This window comes from Antrostomus carolinensis, unplaced genomic scaffold, assembly GCF_000700745.2.
Source record: "Antrostomus carolinensis isolate BGI_N321 unplaced genomic scaffold, ASM70074v2 scaffold28462, whole genome shotgun sequence".
Lineage (NCBI taxonomy): Eukaryota > Metazoa > Chordata > Aves > Caprimulgiformes > Caprimulgidae > Antrostomus > Antrostomus carolinensis.
This window is the reverse complement of record NW_010299378.1, coordinates 6,142-6,390: the sequence shown is the minus strand read 5'-3', so window position 1 is coordinate 6,390 and position 249 is coordinate 6,142. Positions and strand designations below refer to the sequence as shown.

At 63.5% G+C, this 249-nt stretch overlaps 1 protein-coding gene across 1 annotated transcript in view; it reads right to left on the bottom strand.

The window, feature by feature from the left end:
* Positions 1-7: 7 nt before the first annotated feature.
* LOC104520950 (protein SOGA1-like) overlaps positions 8-249 on the bottom strand; it is a gene marked incomplete at both ends in the record, with an annotated part of 6,380 nt that continues 6,138 nt past the window's right edge. The window contains 1 exon segment of the mRNA XM_029083690.1: positions 8-249. This exon segment is cut by the window's right edge and continues 96 nt beyond it. Coding sequence (XP_028939523.1) covers positions 8-249 — 242 coding nt within the window.

Below are 249 nucleotides of genomic sequence, written 5' to 3'. Positions count from 1 at the left end.
GGGCTGTGTCCTTACACCCCTGGCCGGAGGACGAGGGCTTGGGGTCCTCACAGCTGCTCTGCTTGAGGACTTTCTTGCTCAAGACACGGGAGATATTTTCGGCCGGGTGGTGGGTGGCTGGGCTGGGGTGCTCGGCTCTCTTGCTGCCCTCCTCCCCAAAAGCCTCTTTCTTCTCTGGGGGGCCAGTGGGGCTCTGTGCCCGCCCGCACACGTTCCTGAAGAACTCCTGCACGAGGCCATCCTTGGGTG